The sequence below is a fragment of the Anoplolepis gracilipes genome, chromosome 13 (assembly GCF_047496725.1).
Source record: "Anoplolepis gracilipes chromosome 13, ASM4749672v1, whole genome shotgun sequence".
Classification (NCBI taxonomy): domain Eukaryota; kingdom Metazoa; phylum Arthropoda; class Insecta; order Hymenoptera; family Formicidae; genus Anoplolepis; species Anoplolepis gracilipes.
The window spans coordinates 3,970,602-3,989,891 of record NC_132982.1 but is presented as its reverse complement, the minus strand read 5'-3'; the positions used below and the strand labels follow the sequence as shown (position 1 = coordinate 3,989,891).

Below are 19,290 nucleotides of genomic sequence, written 5' to 3'. Positions count from 1 at the left end.
ACTAATTATTTGTTATCACTCATTAATTTTCAACATGAACGTTTTAACAATTAAACTTTAAACTAAATTTCCGCCAAACTTTCAAGCGCGCTAGAATTTATTAGAGGATTAAATCTCTTGTATCTACTGAAGTTAATCTAGTTGTTTTCAAACATATATTACTTATGATACCATGGTATACGCTGGCAAATAGTAAGAGGATAATCATAGAATTATAGAAGCAGTAACTATATAATACGATAGAATTTGAGAACGAACTGGTTATCGATTGAGCTTAACTTGATATGCTTCGAGACGTTGGATACATCCAGCGATCAAAAATAAAGAAGATATGCTTCTTTCTCGTTTCAGAACCCTGTGAGAAGACTTACTGCGCTTGGGGTGCGACGTGCGTCGTGTCCGAAAACGGCAAGGCTTTGTGTCAGTGTCCTGCGGATTGTCCTTTGACTTCTGATCCTGTCTGCGGCTCCGACGACGTGACCTACACGAACATCTGTCACTTACAGCAGGCGAGCTGCCACAAAAGGAAAAACACCAGGATGAAAATTCAAGGCGCATGCGGTGAGTACTCTACTCTTGTTTTTTACAATACACGTGCTCAGAACAATGATATTGTTAAGCTATCTAAGATTTAGTCGAAAAATAATTTGATTACTGTGCATTTCGTTACATTATTTGCTCCACTATTTTTTATTTCCGTAAATATCATATATGTGTGAAACTGGCGTCTCATTTTGTAGAAATTCATTAATTTTTCAAACTTTTGCCTTTATTTTTAATAGTTTTAAAATTCTTGATAGAATATATGATAAATATTGATAAATATAATGATAAATATATTGTAGTCATGGCCATTAAAACAAAACAAAAATAGAAACTAACATAAATTTCATTTAAAATTGATAAAACTAAAAATCAAAATACAATTACAATTCAAATATTGCTTTTACTTAATTATTATGTAATAATTTTGACGCATTTAACTTTTTATAGCACTATTGTAGAACTCTGAAATGCTTAAAATTTTGCAAAGATATGCTAAGGAAATCGTTGGAAGACCAAGCATGAATTTGACGTCTCAGTTTGTCTCGAGTCATTTTTTAAATTTAATGATTAGAACTATTTGTTTATCTATTAAAAACTTTAGAATTAAAAATATTAAAAGTAAAGCTGGAACTCTTAACAATAATTTCCAATTAATGAATTTCCACGAAGTGAGACGTCAGCTTCACAAATACTTAAAATGAAACTCTGTCCACCCCGCTGGACGCACATTTAGGTCATCAGTTTTTTGCTGAAGCCCCAGCCACGTCGGTGTTAAACGATTCTCGCGAAATCCACGTGGTGAACATTTTGCGATAATCGCATCAAAATCGAAACGAGAAAATTAACTCTGCCGTCAGATCAATGATTATAGAATAATCGTTTTTAATCTTTTAACAGAGGCACTCGAAAATATCTTAATACGAATTTGTCGATCAAAAACACAAATAATTTATAATATCATGGGGATTTTGTTCAGAAAAATTTAAGATTGAGATAAAATCTAACATATATATTCTATTATAATATCGAATTTATAATTATTTCTTAAGTTAATATTCTTTCTTGCATATTTAAATATATTGCACGAAAAGAAGTTGATCGTAATGATTTTACGATGCTTTATTCGAGTCAGTAACAGAGTGCATTTTACGATATGAAAGATAAATTTGAAATGTGTTAGTCCGTTCCAAATATTATTAGAGCATTTTGAAAGGATACACTTTTCTCTATTGCTACGGAAAGAGTTAGTATTTTTTTTTTTCTCAAATATATACACTCGGGACGGCGTTCGTGTATTTTTTATTTGCCTTTAGCGCATTCTACCTCGTCGCTCGCAGCCGGAGCGATTTTCCCGCGATTTCTAGAAAAAAGGAGCGAAACACAGGATACGAACGAAATAAATAAATTCACGTGCAATTCCGTCGCGTCGTCGCCGTTGACGCAGTTTCGGTTCCTCCGACGGGGTGTCTAATGTTCTCCTGCGTCGCCCGTCCCGGAGACGAAAGTGCTTTAGCTTCTCTGCTGCAGGAAGGCAAGCAGCGACTTCCTGATTCTTCGCATACATCTTCATTTCGTGAAATGGCTCCTTTCCATCCCCGTCTCACCGGCGAACCTACTCTTGGTACACTCGCTATTCCTCGACTCTCCCGAGACGCGTACGATTCGACAAACTGCCGTTCTCAGAATCCTTTCAAGAGAGCTAGTAATAATTTTTAAATCTGCTTGTACCAGTTTCCAACTAACTAATCAAGGAAGTTTAAATATGTTATCAATATTTCAGTATTTAATTGGCATTATTAATATTTTAATATTAATAACATATAATAGTATTAGTAAATTAAAAAATATTAAAAGACTCGCATTTCAATCGCCAAAGCGTAAATAAAATTTGTAGCTTTGCTTTTATTTATTTTTAAGATTTTTTTTAACAGTAAATTTCAATTGTAATTTTTAATAACTAAAAAATAGTGTTATATAATTTCGCTGATAAACATTAAAGACATTGCGACCATGCTGTGATCTCATTTTTACCAATTTTATTCCGGACTAAAAACTCATCGCATATTCCATGTATGAGAAACAATGAGAAAAGAAATGGGACAGTTGTCTCTGGCTATAATACGTGTATTTGATATACGATTGTAAAATCTGGCGCAAATAAGAAGAACGTTAATATCGAGCAATTGTGCTCGATTCGATATGCATACGGTGTACGCTTATAAATATTTCGGGCTCGATTGCGTGGAAAATAGCGGGCCATTTACAAGGTAGAATTTAATGCACGAAATTCACAAACGAGAGTATACCGTGTATAGAGACAGTACCGATCGTTCGTAATAAAGTATAATTGCTATTCCGATATAATGGCGCTGTTCAATTGATTCATTCGACCGGAGAAACGCCCACGCATCGCGGTCCGCATTTAGAAAAATTATAGTCGGCATTAATGCCGGGAAAATAGCCTCGATACATTCGTCGGCGCAAGCACTTAAGATAATGAAACGTTGGAATTACATCGACAATAATTTATTACTTCAGCGTCAAATTTTCCACATTAATTATCTTTAAAAAGAAGAAGATATATTAGGATTATAAATATGTAGATATGTCCGTCCGTTGTTACCAGTTATGTGATTCTTAAATACATTTAAATACATCAATTCAAACTACTCGTAAGTGTCTCATGCGTGTCGATAAAGACATTTTAAATTAATTTTGAGACATTAAATTTTTGCATTAATTATCACCATTAGACACATTTGTTATCGTCAATGCTTGAGATACATCTTCCGACGAGGCCGCTAATGAAGCATAAAACAAATTAATTATCGCACGGTCTCATCATTACGACAGCAACTCTTTCTAGTATTAATTATAGTCTTAATTGCGCAATCTGTTAGCCGATTATAAACGAGATGATCTAACAATCGGGTTGGCTGAACAAAACCATTTATGGTAATTATTGGTAATAATTAGTACTGACCATAATAACATAATAATTGTTATAAAATAGTATTAATAGATTTAATTAATACTAGTATATCATTACTAGTAAATTTATTTTAAAAACGAAATCGGGGTTAATAATATTCCAATAATTGAACTTAATATGATATCAGTACAATTATAATATATAATACATATTTTATTATAATATCGAATTTATAATTATCTCTCAAGATAATATTATCTTTTGCATATTTATTTAAATATATTACATAAAAAGAGAAAATTAACGCATAATAATCGATAGTGTTTTATGATTATTAGTAATATAGATTACATTTGCGATAAGAAAGACAAATTGAAATGTGCTAGCCATACAGAAGGGAGGGGGGTATTCTATTATACTAATAACCGTTAGAATTAATCGTCATAATTATAATCGGCGAACGACGTTGGTCACGTTTAGTAGCTAACGATAATTATTATATGGCTAGTCGACTTAGCGGCTTCGGTAGATCTACTCCTGTAGATCTTCTACGGTGCTATTATTGGCTGAGAAATTGAATTATATTCTCCTTTCTAGTCGAGCTCTCTGATACCTATCGAGGTGCTATAAGAAAGTCCGCCATTTCTTCTCATTTCGAGCACACACATTGTCTGGTTTTCTCTTTCCCATTATTTTATACAACATTTCCTTCATTTTTATAAGTTTGATTTTTTAGTAAAATACTTGTTTTCTATTTTTAATTCGCGAATTGCGCTCATTTTGTCATGTAGTTTTTTTCTCAGAGTTTAACTTTTTGTTTTAAATCAGCTGTTAATGTGTTTAATATTCTTTTTCATTTTTGTAAGATTGATAAGCGTTTTACACCCTTCTTCATTTCTGTTGTAACCAGATATTGCAATTTAAACAGTTTCAAAAATTTTTTTGACTAGTTCTGTCTTTTTGTTTATTCCTCTGAGATTCCAAGCAAAGGTCGTTGTCTGTAATCCTCGCATGGATCAGCATCGTAGTATCAGTTCGGCTCTCTCTCTTTTTCCCTTTCGATAATAAATATTCAGCTCTACTATTTATCAACCAACAACATCCTATCTTGATGGAAGGGCTGCTTTCTCGGGGTCATGAAGAGTGGCCCTATATGCTTTATGATGTTCATAAAGTGTATTTCCACGTTATTTCCTGAGACGAAGTAGTTTGTCATTTGCCTCTTCACAGACGCATAACTATTTCCGTTCTTTTTTCTCAAAATTTTCTGGGCTTGGCACCGGATATGGCAGAGATAATACTATTTAATGGGACTTTATGGATTCTTAATGAAATATAAAGTTCCATCAAAAATAGAATTTAAATATATTAGAAATCTAGGTTATTGTAATCCAGAGAAATACTAAATTGACGTGTGCGTTATTAATATCTACTCAATATTATAAATCTTGTAATATAAATCTTAAGAATCAGTTTTTTTCCTGTTCTCCATTCTATCTTCTTATTCTACTTTAAAAATTTCAGTACTTAATAATTTACGTTACATAATATAAAATAAAAATTTAACGTTGCATAATACATTAGTATATTAAGTTACACGATATGTACATATTAAGAAAAGTTAATTCTTTGTTTTTTACATTGCGTTTAAATTTTGATAGTTATCTCTTTCACAATCAAACGTAATTTTCAAGATAATTGACTGAATACTTAATTGAATATAATTTATTCTCCGTAAGTAATAAGTTATGAGATAAGTTAAGAAAGTTTAGAAATAAAATCTCGAGATGAAATATTGGTTAATAAGATACTCATTATGTTATTTAACCAGGTGACAGCGTAATTATGAATTCATCGATAAGCGCATTTTTATCGAATTATACTAGAATGCGGTTTAATTTAAGAGTTACGATTACGATATAAGACAGACTTATATTTATAATTTTTATATTATATTTATACACGTGTTTTGTATATATTTATGTATTTACATATTTCTTCAAGTGTATTTTTTGTTTCATAACACATTAATAGAATTTTGTGACGAATTATAATATAAATCATTTATAATATAAAAGACTTAAGAATTAAAAGAAACACGCAATCGAATCTCGCAACGAATCCGTATATATATTCCTCACAGAATTGCCAGCTGAGCGATATGATGCAATGCAACAATATTGCACATATCCATTGGCAATAATTTACTAAGAGCATAGCTGTATTGCTGCGGACGCATGTGGCAGCAAGCGTGTCTTCATCCTCTTGCCTTAATCCAAAGACGACTCTCAATTTACCTCGCCTCAATTTCACCTCGTCTCTCTCTCTCTCTCTCTCTCTCTCTCTTGCGCGCGCGCGCGCGTATGAGCGCGAGTCTCTTCAATTATTACAGCCCGCGAAGCTTGAGGCATTTTCAGGGTGTTTTGACGATAAATGATGGGACAGGCGGCTCGCACACGAGCCGTCGCAGAGACGTTTGCGAGGGGTGGCTGCACACTAACATACCGCAGCAACATTGTTTTCCCCGTTCCCTTGTACTACCATCACCACCACCGTCTTCCCGTTCTCTTCTTTGCTCTGTCTGTATTCGAGCGCAATGGCAACGCTTCGCTCGAAATTTAATACCGCTACCATTCCCTTTTACTACATGCTGTCGCGATTTACAACCATGCATACGAAACGCAACGAGAGTTTTCAAACAACAATATTCGACGAAATTAGCGATTCACGATCTTAACAGCCGTCGATAATTATAACAAGGATATCTCGATATTTCCATTTGCGCGTAATAAGAAAGTACCAATGTAAAATTATAATATTAGCGATTGATGGATATAGAATTTATTTGTCCTTTAATGAGAGGAAACATCTTTATCGCAAAGAGAAAGGAGCTACATTCATATTTGTAATTGTTTTTTTTTTTTTTGCGCGAAAAATTTTTCTTTTTTAATACATATTGGTGTGTTACGATTAATTTCCATCTAGAAATATTACTTTCATGCTTAACCCTTACTCCGTATTGTTATTTTTGGCACCTTCTAACTGTACAGGTGGGTCAGTGGTATTTTCGATAAGTTTATTAATATGTAAAAGTGTTTTAAAAAATCTGAAAAAATGTATATTACTCTCTTTGAACATTCTAAATAAAGACTAAAATAATAAATTTGAAAAATAATTTATTTAAATATATTATTTTATGATTATTTGTTTTCGAGAAATTGACGTTGTTAGAAAAATCACAGACAAAAATGATCCACCAGTACGGAATAAGGGTTAATTTTAAAATGAGCGAATAACTACCTCTCTTTCTCTGTCTTTCGCTCTTTTGTTTTCCGTCCTCGCGCTTGCAATTATTCCGCCATGCTCGAAAATTTATCTTATAGGATACCGTTTCCGTTACGCGTGCCAGGAACGTTGTTTTCCGTTCCAGGGCGCGACAGCGTTTTCGTCTTCTTCGCTCCAGCCCGTCGCGGTGGGAACACGTTGCTCCTTGCGAAATTTAATTCCGGGCACCGCGATCCCAACCCCCGCGATGCCGGGCGCGGTACGATTTATAACGACATTGAGCCGACGCGTATATTCCGGTATTCGTATAGCGGGCGTAAAGTGAGCGCAATTATACGCGTGATAAACGAGGGAACCACTGCATTCTCCGGTATTATTGCTCCTCCCGAGAGGAACATTAGAATACAGCGTGTCTTTCGAATAAGAAAGCGACTTAAAAAAATAATTTATAGCTAAGATAAGATTTTCGAGTAAAAGGAGACAGAATCTATCATATATGTATATTTTAGATATCAACGATCGAATTTTTCACACATTTCTTAATTATTTCTTAATTATTATCATTATCAGGATATATTTTTTAAATTTTATTATATTATATTATTATATATTATTACATATATAAATGTAAATATGCTATATATTATATATTATAATAATATAAATTATATTATTATATATTAACAATAAAAAAATAATTTCTTAATAATAATCGGACGCATTTAAATGAACGAAATAAATCTATGGACCTCGGTTTCAAAATTTTTCCATCTCTCTCTATTTAATAAAAGAATTTTATTTTTATTTCCTTTTACCTCGTTAAGGGGTTATTTATACAATGCGCATTGTAGCAATGATCATTCGGCTATTTGGCGAGCAACGCAATTCCGCTACGACTAGTAGTCCTCTCCTCGTGCTTCTACAAGAACGCAAACGTACGCCGAAAAGATCGCTTTATATTTCTTGCGTTCCTGTTAACATTTTTCCCTTTTCCTTATTCCTCTTATCCGGTTTTGTCACGGACAGAATCGCGCTGTTCTTTGCAAAATTTAATTCGAACGTTAGGATGTTTACACGAGAGCTTCTTTACGCCTTTGATACCTGCAATGAAGAAAAAATGCTTGTCATCTCTCGTATTTATTCGTCCAGTTATTACTTTGTTTATTACGATTTTCTTCTTTAACGTATATATATATATATATATATATATATATATATATATATATATATATATATATATTATTATATATAATTTGCACAATGTTCATCTATTGCATTTCACAATTTTTATATACTGTTTAAAAAAATAAGACTTTGAATAAAGGAAATGATATATTAATGAATTTATATAGATATATGTATTGCTTTTCATTGATTGACTTCCATAATTTTTTTTTAAGTTTATATGTTAATATTCACTTATCTCTATTTTAATATGTAATACCTACAGTCGTAAAGAGGCGAGACAGATTTCGTTCTAGATCCATTTCGTTTTTTTTTTTTTTTTTTTATCTCCGTATAATCATACTTTTGCAGCATACCATTAATTTACAATGTACTTGAGATATCTCATACTAGAAAATGGGAACGCCGTTCTCTCTTCGCCATTTGTGTCTTCGCGAATTTCATCATTTTTCTTATTCTGTTCTCGTTCTCGCTCATTTCCCTTATCCTTCTGTGCCGTTTGCGGCGGAAACGCGTTGCCTGTGCGAAATTTAATTCCGACATTCTGGTTGCCGGCCCCTTTGGCTTACGCCTCTCTACGATTTATAACGGCACTGAACCAGTACAGTAGTTGCGTATTCACGCATAGTAAGTTTCGGTATTGTTGCGGATATACACAGCGTGTAATATCACCGTGATATATCGTTTGTGATCCATGGGGCACTCTGTAATATTACCTTCCACAGCAATTACGACGGGATACTTCCGAATGGCTAGACGCGGTATTGTTGCAGTTTGTTTGGTATAGTGCGGGAACTGAGATTAGATTAGACCAATTATATATGAAGGTGTTCTGTGAACGAGCGAGAAACTGCATATGAATGCATGGGAGATCTAGGATTAACTAACTAGTCTGGTTACTTAATTCTGAATATGAAATGTAATAGGATATGCGATACGTTTCGATAGAAATTATTTTAGAAATATTTCCGCGTCATTTTTTTTTTACCATAATTACTAAATATTGTAGTAAATAGAGAAAAAGAGAACCAAAGAGAAAGTAAATTTTTAATTTATTCTTGAAAAATCAGTGTCATCTTATCATACAAATTCTTCAGTCCGAGAGAAAAAATGAATATATAATATATAAAATATATACGATTTTATATAATAATATAAGCTCATTTTTTCTCAAGGAATTTTAACAAACTTTTGACTTTGTTTGTTTACGCGAATATACAGATCTATAAAAAATAAGCAAAATTCGGTCGTTTACAAACACGACACGTGATACGCACTTACGCTGACATCGAGATTATTGAGCAGAATCGCTGATTAGTGAAGAGAAAACTGCTTTTTAGAAAAGATTTGTTGATCTTCGTGGCTGTCTGTCGAAGCCTCGAGGTAAGAGTGTCACGTGACGAAGAGAGACGAATATTTCGTTCACGTCGGTAGTGTCATACAATTTCATATCCGAAATGCTGATGCTGATCTCTGAATCCTTATCCTTATCCGCTCTAGTTTTATTCTAGTTTTATTCTCTATTTTCACTGCCAGGCCTTGTCTTTCGCGCTGATCTCATAAAAGAACTACTCAAAGACGGAATATGGATTGATACCCGAAAGTATGAGTATAAACATCGATCGAATTTTTAATGGAAATCGTGGATTCAATTAAAAGATATGAATGTTTAAAGATTATTGTCGATCGATCTTATTAACTTATCAATCGTAAAAAAGTTTCTATTCATGATGGATGTTTAGTGTGCACAAATTATTTATGTCAAATTCATATGATGAGAATAAAATAAAAAAAGCGTACATAAATATTTTCTGAATAGGTACAGATATTTAAAAAACTTATGTTTTTGATGGATATATAATGCAGGATATCAATGATCAACGCTATTCCCAATTATTTGTTATAATGTGAAATTTTTTCACTTATTTTATAAAAGTGCTTGGTAAATAATATGACACGTGCTTACACGATGAATTGCTTAATTACACATTTTTATTCTGCATTTATGCTGCATTATTTCGATGCTGATACATTTATCTCTTTGCACATATAAACTGATATAAAAACTTTATTAATAATTTGGAGAGGAAAAGAAGAAAATGTGTACTCAGTTGAATCGTAACATATATTCTATGTATATTCTCTTCGTATATGCACTAAAGAAATATCTTTAGCAGACGGGTTTACTGCTGCCAATCGATAACTTGCGGTTAAAGAATATCGCACAATGTTTCTTAACTTGTTCTTCTCTCGTGTTCAATGGAGACGTACAATAACGTTGTACTTTAAGAATCAACGTCAGATGTTTACCAGATATTCGTGAATGATGATTTATAAATATCAAAGTATATTAACGCGCTTTCGCATGATGATAATCTTTATTGTATTATACTTTATCAATTGTATTTGCATCACACTTACATTACATATTAAATATATAATATTAAATGTAGACACGTTGAAGACGTTTTTTCTATACAAAAGCCAATTGTTTGGGGACGTGGTATATAAGTGGGGTATCCATAAAATATCCAGGTTCACGTGTGAGTTCCTAAAATGGAAAAATATGGTCGATGCAAGAATAAATTATGCGCTCCGGAAATTTTGACAAAGGATATAGCATAAGTATAGTAAAATTGCCGCCGAAGAAATAATCTAATGTAGTGGATATTTCAGAACAACTTATGAATACGTAAATGCTTTATGCAACGTTTCCATTTTCGAGATCTTTCTGTTAGGATGTGTTATGAAGATAAGTTTGGAAAACTAAAATATTTTTTATCTCACGAACGGTTACGGATAATTGAAGGAAAAAATATGCATAAAAAGGATCATCAAAGGAATAGGTTAAACTAGAGTATGATGGCCATACAGAAAAGATGCTGTAATTTTTCTAATAATCGCTACATAATGCGTTTTTTAGTCATTATCAAAGACATTCGATATTGTAAATATCGATTAACGGCTAAAAAAGCGCATCTTTACCCTACTATATATTTTTCTCAAATGTAGCAAACTCTTAAAAAGAAAAATGAGAATACATTATGTTTGAAACTATTTGTATGAAAAATTAGATAACTGGTTCGATTTGAAACAGATTAAAAAACAAAATTTAGTTTTAATTTTTTTCAAATGGATCACTCGAAAGATTTATTTTTAAAAAATTCTTAAAAGAATCTATATTTTTTTTATACATTAGCATATTACATAGATATTTGAGAAAAATATATAATATTCCTTTAATGATCTTCTTGACACATATTTTTTTCGTTCAATTATCTGTAACCGTTCGTGAGATATAAAATATTTTAGTTTCCCAAATTTACCTTGGTACATCCTACGAGGAGATCTTGAAAGTTGGAACGTTGCATAAAGCATTTACTCATTACTCTCAGATAGCCACTACGTTAGATTATGTTCGGGGGCAATTTTACCATACTTATCTCAGCTATATCTTTTCATGCGAGCCGTCTTAATCTATTTTCGAGTGTAGTTGCAACAAGAGGGCCTGAGTTATTGGTCTCATAAAGACTTGTCCTCTTTGCGTTTTCTTTTTTCTAAGCATTTCTTTCTTTTACAAAAGAAATTCGTGCTTTCCTCCTGCGTTTGCTCTCTTGTACCTGCTTTCGACCTTTCTTTTCGTGGGCGCTAATCCTGAAAAAGAGCAATGAGTCGTTTTTCACGTAATCCAACTCAACCGAGTTTACGTGCAGAAACAATATATTCGTTCGCAATAATCGTAGCTCTTATACAGATTTATTAAAGAAGCTTAGTGAATTAATCTCGCATACAGGTATGTACAACGCACATATACACACACACACATTATATATCGTAGAGAAATTAATAAATTTTTTTAATCATAAATATTGAATACGTGCATTTTTGTAATTGACAGCAAATTTGCACAGTTTTGTTGAATTAACTTTGCAATATTTTATTCTACGATTAATTTTGCTTGAACAAGAGATATAGCTGTTACTTAATTAATTCATTTGGACAGATGTTTCGAATCCGTTGGAAGCATTCGACACGGAAAGATAAACGCGTTTTTCAAAATTGTTTACACGGATAACATTCCGTTTTCACATATCTAGCGGAAATGCTTTTCAGAATGAGTCCGTGGAGGAACGGCGAATGGCGAGCGAGAAAACTGTAGTCGGAGGAACGCCTGTTAATTTAACGACAGCCAGGAAATCGAGTTGAGCAGAGAGCTAGTTTTGTCTCTCGCGTAATGTTATGAACTTCCAAGTCTTGCCACGCATTCGATCTTACGGCATCTCGTATGCACAATGTCCTGCTATCTCCTCTGCAACATTTTCCGAACAAACGTACAGAATATTTCGCGTCACGAAATTTTTGATCGCTTGATCTGAACAAGACTGATAACAAAGACACGAAAGCTGATATTAAAACCGTTTATCTCGAGATATAAATAAAACGATGAAAGATGATAAGAGACAGACAACAAAATCTCGTGTATCACATTTTCAAAAATCTTGTTAGAATTGTTGCGAGAGATCAGTTTGTATGTTTATATTCGCTCGTGTAGCATATACTTGCTACTTTTCACTCAGTCGTTATATTTACGTCCTAATATTATTGGCAAGCGAGAAGACTTGTTCAAAAGCCGCTTAGACAGCTAATGCAAGTGTTCCACTTGCAAAATGTATACTTTGGCACGCGAGATGGTGTAAGACCGAGAAAAAGGCAGCCGCGAGAACTCAAATTCATGTTAGAAAAATAACGAAAATTTTTATAACAGAGGGGGTCGTTTACCTTCTGGCGGCGAATAACACGTTCGATTCTGAAACATTACTTTATTTTCCTCAAACGTTTGTTCGCGCCAAAGCGAGCTTCTTCTTGTGCTTGGTTGAAACATCATTCCACCGCTATTTGAATATGAAAATTCTGGCGTGGAGAGAATAGTCGTAGTCCCTTGTAACGAATCTCCGAGGTGAGATCGCTTTATGAACAACGGCCAGCCGACAATCCTCTTGAGAGGAATCGCCTCTGGAAGGGGTAACACAACGGCTACCTCGCTTGCGGAGGCGTTGCTTGGGGTAAATAGCAATTAGGCGCGCCGATTCCTTTGATCTGTCATCCCGCACAGCGTGAATCCCTCTGGAGATTCTCCGAATGAAAAGCACGAATGTACGTGGTTTTTTTTTTTATCGGAACGATCCTTTTTGAAAATTACACTGGCGTCGTGCGATAGAGGAAAAACATTGATTTCGACGCTTTTGATTCAATTCGTAAATTGTGAACCATTGGCGATTGCGATTTATTGATCTATCATCAAAAGCGGACCGTTAATTTAACATCAACCATACAATTGTTGTTACCTATCAATATGCATTTTTTGTTAGATTTTATTTGTAACACACACACATATATATATATATATATATATATATATATATATATGTTATGCTCCAATACACACAAATATTGCTAAGTTAATTCGGCAAAACTGTGTAAATTTGCTGTCAATTACAACTCAAAAATGCACATATTCAGTGTTTATGATTCAAAAAAGTTGTCTACAGTATATATGTTGTATGATACACACACACACACACACACACACAGACGCACACTTATATATATATATATATAAAATTGAAAAATTATACAATAAGTTTACTAATGGATCATTACAGATATTAATAATCACACTTGTGTGAACTTTACGTTTTATGTTTTACGTCTAAAATAGCAGCCGTATAACATTAATAAGGTACGCAGATGTTAATGGTACGCATAGCTAAATTAAGCTGATTGTATTTTCATAAAAGATGTTGACGTATGTGTGCCCGTTGATTCATAAGGTCCACGATGTTGTTTTTAAGCATCAATTACATGTTCAATGCTATTCATTTTACTAAAACAGCGCGTTTGTCGTGAATTAATTAAATGAAATAATAACGTTACAACATTTCGATATAATAATATGTATTTCTCGTATTGAAGTATTATAATAATATTTCAAAGGACTCACCAAAAGTTACCAAAATAATATGCCAGATCTCGGCCCGTCAACTGAAATTACAAATAAATAGCGTACGCATTGTTTTATTTGTCAACTTTGTAATACGGGCGAGCAACGTATACTGCAATATCATAAAGTCGTCTGCGTTTCACATTTTATAGGTAAAAATATTTTATAGGTATAATCAAAGAAAGAGTTAGGATATTTAACAATTAATTATATTATGAATTATATTCATTGAAATGAAAGATGCGAAAATAATAATTATATATGGAAATAAAAGAGTAATGGAAAATCAGCTTGAATAAAGTTTATAATTACTATAGCATAGTGCCAAACGATATTAAATAATGAAACAAAGAATACATGCTTAATGTCGTGAAAAGTCTAGCGAGTTGTAGACACATTATACGAATTCAAATAATTCTATAATATAAAATATTCTGTAATATAAAAATAAATTCGATGCCTCATATTATATCAGCAATTACGATATTTTTCTTCAAGAAAAATATTATCGATGACACATACCTTACTTGGCAATTGATTTATTTGTAGATTAGATCTAGTTTTTTCCTTATTTTTAATATTTTAATTTATAAACTTTTTTATATTTATTTTTTTACCCGAATAAAACAATATATTCGTAATAATAAAGCTATTAATAAGAGTGATGAAGTTAATATTTTCCTTCTGCAGGTTTAATATGGAAATACGGAGAATAAATCTTATATTTAACGATCATTTTTTTATAAATTCCGTATTTTAATCCTTGTCAATCCTGCGGGGAAGTATAGGTCTATATAACGGGCTATCGGAATGGAACAAATACAAATCTCGGAACGGAGAGTGTGTCCGCGCACACGGCGACCGGCTATTGATTCAACGCGACCACAATTCAGGGTTATAAAGCAGCGTCATTCACAGTGTGACGCGCATGAAATTGGTCCTCCGAAAATACAACTCTCGCTGGAAAAACGTGAAAGAGGCGGTCGATCGAATCGACGTGGGTCTTCGTAACCCCGATTCTTAATCCGTCGCCATCCACGTGTATTTGCAGTGGATTGACAGCCAATTCGCCATTTCTCCGTGAAAACTGCGGTGAAGCCAATCAAGCCGCATGCCGAAAAGGGAGAAAGAGAGTGAAAGAGGGGGAGGAGGGGGCGAGAAGAGGGGGGGGGGGGGAAAGAGAGAGAATAGAACGCGAACGCGGTTAACCCAGTTGGATCCACGAACGCAAAGGGTTAATCCAGAGAACTCAGCTTGCAATAGATCTCCGCCGACTGTAATCCACCCTTATCTCTCATATTCGCCCTCATATCGCAGGTGACCATATTTTCCTACTGAAGTTCTGCCACGTAATCCAATAAGCGATTTTTGCACTACGTGCATTTATATAGCAGAAGGTCGCTCTGGATATAGAATCGATATTAATAGCAGGATGAGGTCTTTGTAGGACGGTAAAAGTTTTTATATAAAATTTCATTCAATTTTATATAACATTCTTACCAATTTCGCCAAGTTCTTTTTTTGCTCTTCCAATAAAAGATTGAAACAAATGTATTCTCAACTTTAAGTGTGTCAACGTAGCGATTTCTCGACTAGATACATAGATACATAGACCATCGTATATATATATATATATATATATACGATGGTCTCGTGACCTGACACGAAGTAGAGCATGCCCGAGCGAGTAAAAAGTTGGTCGAACACTGAAGGAAACTCGTCTTGGTATCGGCTGGGCGCGAGCCCAGGTACTGACGGCAACGGCGGATATTGGAGCATTTGTCAGCCACTCGAGTATTAGCGCGGGTGTAGGTATACATATACTTATTAGCGTGCGCTTCTATGCATGGCACCATGCCAACTAGTTACCGGACCGACCCAACGGGTCGTAAAGGTGAAGTCCGAACGCGTACCCGAACCCGGAAACCGGTCTATGCATACTTAGTGCCCCGTTCGCGTCGACAGCGAGCCAACTTCATCGGGTCAAAAGCGAATGGGAAGGAAAAAGTGTGCTTCGCGAAATCGATATCCGAATAGCGACAACACGAAGAATCGATTTAAGCGTTTTTATTTTAATTAAAATTAAATTTTAATTCATTAAACAATTATTAAAAGTATTATATAAATTTGAAAATTTAAAGATATTACAGAATTATCTGTTTTATGTTAGATACAATCGTCCCATTGTACATTTGCGAATGAAGAATAGTTTTTCATGCTATTTAACTCACGGGCGATCGTTACACGGTATTCACGATAAAAATGAAAGATAGCGAAATGAGAATCAATGTCAATGAATCGAGCGATTCGTAAGTCTTTCCTGATGAATTATGGAACGAGTTTTCGCTCATGTTTCAGAGTTTCATTAAAAATGCATTTTTTATCTACAATTTATTATTGGACATATAATGTAAAGTTTAGCTGGATTCATGTTATAATATAACGCAACTCAGTCATGTGTATGTAAATGCGGGATTATTTATTGTAAATCATTCGACTCGCCGTAAATCACCTGCGCATTTGTACACATCCGTTGAAAGCTTATTATTACATTTTTGTATTTAATTATTACAGCAGTCTTATTCCATGCGCATTATCATCAATCGATTACATAATTCATTTATAACGTGTTTAATTTAGTGCGCTTTTACAGCCGTATACAGCGAGATAAATAAAATAATAATATACATCGAGACGTTGAAAGCTTATCGAAATAAACACGATTATCGCGCATTCCAAGTAAATTCGTACAAAAATTTCGCCGCAATTTCTAATGCGCAGTTGCTGATGAAATTTTGCAGTCGATATATCGTGCCAGAAACTTTATAAAATCTCCAGCAAATATGCCAATTGTTCTTCTTTCCGTTTCTCTCTCCGTGCATCTTCTCTGCTCTGATTTTTTATTCTCTCTCTTTCCTGCTTCAACCACAAAGCATAATCGTGATATTTTTTTTTTAGAGAATTTTACCATGAAATAAATGTTGAATTTCTTCATATACAATACGACCACATCATGTTATTCATTTCATATTGTTATATTTAATACCTATGTTTTCCGAAATAAAAATACGACTTACATTTGATTAATTTGCTTCAGAAAACTTTCCCTGAAAATATTAATATAAAAGAATATTATAAAGAGAAAAAGAATTTAAATATATATGTAAATAACTTGAATATAAAATGAATATATATATATATATATATATATATATATTTATAGTTTTTTTTTTAATACTGACCATTGGGTCTTTCTAATATATGGTTTTACAACTGGAATCGGGAATCCATTGAATGTATTGGAAAAAGCTAATGTGTAAGCACCCATATTTCTCCAGACTAACCAGTCACCTATATAAAGTTCTGGCAATAACACATTCTTAAGAATGAGATCATACGAGTCGGCGGTCGGTCCCCATAGATTTGAAAGGAATTTCTCGTCGCTCGCCGGCTGTAATATTATATTAATTCGATAATAATATCCTTTAAGCAATTATTATTCTTCGTAATCTATAGGATTTCAAGAAATTGTATAATTACCTTGGAAGGTAATTCTGGGATTCTGGCCTGCAGACCCAATAATTCGTCTAGAAAGGAATTGTACACGCCGCAATTCATGTAATACATTCTCTTCAGTTCGCCATTCTCGGAAACGGCAAGTTTTTTAGAATGCAAGTATGAGGCTAAAGTGAAATTCGAATCTACGTAATAACGTCCAGGCTCACTGATAACTCTTATATCGGGATCGAGGTTCTCGATTGCGTTGTTAATAATCTTGGCCACCTAAAAGAAACGCACGTGTCAGTAACAATATATGAATATAAACATTCTTGCTAAATATATATTATATATATAAATCATACATATCTATTTATCAAGAATGTTTGTACATACCACGTCGAGATCTTCGCCGCAGACGCTGGAGAATCCACCGCCGATATCTATCAGCCGCGCGTCTTTGCAGCCAATTGATTTGGCGAAAGCGATTAATTGTTTACACATTTTGATCCCTCTACGATAGGCGTCCAATTCTAAGCACGAAATACCGACGTGAAAACTGAAGCCATGTAAATTCAAGCCGAGGTCTTTTGTATGTTGTATCAAGCGCGCAGCTTCCTTTTGCGGGTCGCAACCGAATTTTGCTCCTAATGACACCAACGAATTTTTCGCATCGCAGCGTATGCGTATCACGATCCTGTTCAAGTCATCTCTCAATTAAATATAATATCATCCATAAAAAAATAAAAATACAAAAGCCATTTAAATAACTATAACTAAGTATCGGAATAGAATTTGCCTTATTTACTTAGCTTCGGGAAAGAACTGTTTAATTTTCATCAACTCAAGTTCACTATCGACCGTCATCTGTTGGACACTCATCTTTCTGGAATATTTTATATGAGATGGCAATTTTGTTGGATGCGCAAAAATGATCCGTTCCCCTTGCACACCATATTGCATTACGTGCGCTATCTCTTGCTGTTAAAAATGTTATTATCCTTAACTAACTTCGCGAATTATTAGACAGCTCGTTAATTTACGTAGAGTTTATATATGATATGAATACAAGATGTAAAGATAAGGTGTTACCAAAATATTTTAATCGTCAATTTTTTTTATCTCAGTTTAGATTAATAAAATACGTTGGTGAAGTTTAATAAGACTTGTATAATAAACAGCGAAGGTTTAAATGTTTTCTGACACAGAGATAAGATTTTTTTTACCTTAGACGCGCAATCGAAACAACCGTTTAAAGCCGCCAGGACTTTAATTACTGTCGAATTTGAATTGCATTTGATCGCTAAAATTTCAAGCAACACATTGATCTTTTTATAAATACATTTCAAAAGATAAAGAACAAAAAAATATAATAAATTGCACACCATAGTATGGAATAACTTTAGGCATTTTATTTATCCATTCGTTATGCCGTTTAATGACATCACCAATATCTGCTATATAAAACGCTTCTTCTGGCTTTTCAATCTGTATTATATCTCTAATGATATCCATGTCATCTACGTTATCGTCGATGATATTTATTTCTTTAAAATTGAAATGTGACATGATAAAATTAAATAAACATGCAGGAAAAATATCCGTAAAACCTCTCTTTCCTGTTGGGGAAGGCTAAGTTAATATGTAATACAAAACGGAATATTAATATTTTATATTTTAGTTAATACTCTATTAATTGTAATAATCTATTAATTATATAAATTGTGAGTTTAATGAGTGGGTATCAGTATGACAATTATTGTATTATAATATTGTAATATAATTTATTTATAATATATTGTTCTTTAAATTAATTTAAAAAAAGAACTAATTAAAAAAAAAT

At 33.4% G+C, this 19,290-nt stretch overlaps 2 protein-coding genes across 7 annotated transcripts in view; one reads left to right on the top strand and one right to left on the bottom strand.

Moving 5' to 3' along the window:
• The window catches only part of LOC140672493 (agrin), a 335,476-nt gene that overhangs the window by 186,673 nt on the left and 129,513 nt on the right, over positions 1–19,290 (top strand). For all 6 annotated transcript variants that reach the window (XM_072904689.1, XM_072904691.1, XM_072904693.1 and 3 more), the window contains one exon: positions 352–561. In XM_072904689.1, the coding sequence (XP_072760790.1) occupies positions 352–561 (210 nt within the window). The remainder of the gene's footprint in view (positions 1–351; positions 562–19,290) is intronic.
• On the bottom strand, positions 17,023–19,016 carry LOC140672699 (antizyme inhibitor 2-like). Its single transcript, XM_072905089.1, has 7 exons — positions 18,833–19,016; positions 18,674–18,750; positions 18,256–18,428; positions 17,844–18,144; positions 17,490–17,732; positions 17,192–17,400; positions 17,023–17,056 (listed from the first exon to the last, which is right to left on the bottom strand). Exons 1-7 carry the CDS (start codon positions 19,014–19,016, stop codon positions 17,023–17,025), a joined length of 1,221 nt encoding a protein of 406 aa, XP_072761190.1.